The sequence below is a fragment of the Sinocyclocheilus rhinocerous genome, unplaced genomic scaffold, assembly GCF_001515625.1.
Source record: "Sinocyclocheilus rhinocerous isolate Xijiao unplaced genomic scaffold, SAMN03320098_v1.1 scaffold1129, whole genome shotgun sequence".
Taxonomy (NCBI): Eukaryota; Metazoa; Chordata; class Actinopteri; order Cypriniformes; family Cyprinidae; genus Sinocyclocheilus; species Sinocyclocheilus rhinocerous.
The window spans coordinates 670,153-671,460 of NW_015634513.1; the positions used below are offsets into that span (position 1 = coordinate 670,153).

At 39.5% G+C, this 1,308-nt stretch overlaps 1 protein-coding gene across 1 annotated transcript in view; it reads left to right on the forward strand.

Annotated features, from left to right (window-relative positions):
- The first annotated feature begins 216 nt into the window (after positions 1-216).
- LOC107745870 (serine/threonine-protein kinase pim-3-like) overlaps positions 217-1,308 on the forward strand; it is a 3,045-nt gene continuing 1,953 nt past the window's right edge. The window contains exons 1-2 of the mRNA XM_016559896.1: positions 217-254; positions 607-635. Coding sequence (XP_016415382.1) covers positions 217-254; positions 607-635 — 67 coding nt within the window. The remainder of the gene's footprint in view (positions 255-606; positions 636-1,308) is intronic.

A 1,308-nucleotide genomic window follows, 5' to 3' on the forward strand; every position in this document is an offset into this window, starting at 1 on the left:
AGTGAAAACAGTATTTGCCACAACAATTTGGCCAAAAATCATGATTGTGTTTTTAACACTGAACAATGTTTTTTGAGTTGTGATTTTCCGCATATTTATCCAGATTACAGCTTTCTTTATCACTTTAGGTTATAAACAGTGAGAGAAGCGAAAGCATTTTGTTTGCATTGGTTTTTAGCTTGGTATTAAAGCTATAATTACATTATAAGTCACAGCATGTCAAGCTCCACTGGAAATTCCTCTGGGGCTCTAGCGTATGCCGTTTTCGTAACTTAATTAAGACCTCTCTTTGCCTCCCTTGACGACTTAATTACCCCAACCATTTGCTTGCCATGATACATATTGTATTTTTAGTATATTATAAATTACAAATGAAGACTTTTGCCCTGCAGTTATGTAATCTATGTAATCTCTATTGTTAGAAAAGTGATCAGTTCAAAAGTGTGAGAAAACTGGAATAGAGAGAGTATTTTTAGTCTTATGTGCAAAAAACAAAAAAAAACAAAAAAAACAGACAGACATTTACTCTCTGTTTAGGCCTGAGAAATAAAAATTAGAAACAATACTGTGCTTGTTGGGTGTTTGTTTCTCTTGTCTGTTGTTCAGTGGAGACTTCATGCAGACTTACATGGTCGGTAATGAAAATGGGTAAAGTGAGTAGTTTTGGTTATGCACAGTAAACTATCAAATAAAAACCATAATGATAATAATAATAATAATAATAATAATAATAAGGAAACATGCTAGCAGATTTATAGCTTTGAAGGTCTGAAGAGGGACTTCAGGAGTCTGATCGAGACCCGCGACGACGATCATCGTGTCAGGTCCGCTTCCCATGTATCGACGAGGACACGAAAGGTTCAGTAGACTTTTTGCTTTAAATGAATGGTTATTGTCATGGTGTAAAGAACAGAAACGGCTCTTTGTTAATAATTGGAATCTTTTCTGGGAGCGTCCTAGGCTTTTTCGTGCTGATGGCCTGCACCCCAGCATAGTCGGAGTGGAACTCCTGTCGGACAACATCAAAAACAATTTTTAAAGTTTGGGCTCCTAAACATTAGATCACTCACACCCAAAGCAGTTATTGTAAATTAAATTATCACACACTCAGTAAGACTGGATAACACTGGGGAAACATACCCGTTCCACTTGGGACAGGGACGTTGCGAAAGCTCCATCCTTCCTGAAGGACGCCCCTGAACTTGGGAGGGCGCTGGGCGAACTGAATCGCATAGCTGAGCCTGACGGTTCGAAGAAGCCATCGAGACGGGCTGGGTAGCGCTAGCCAGGCTCCCAGACGCCGCGCAA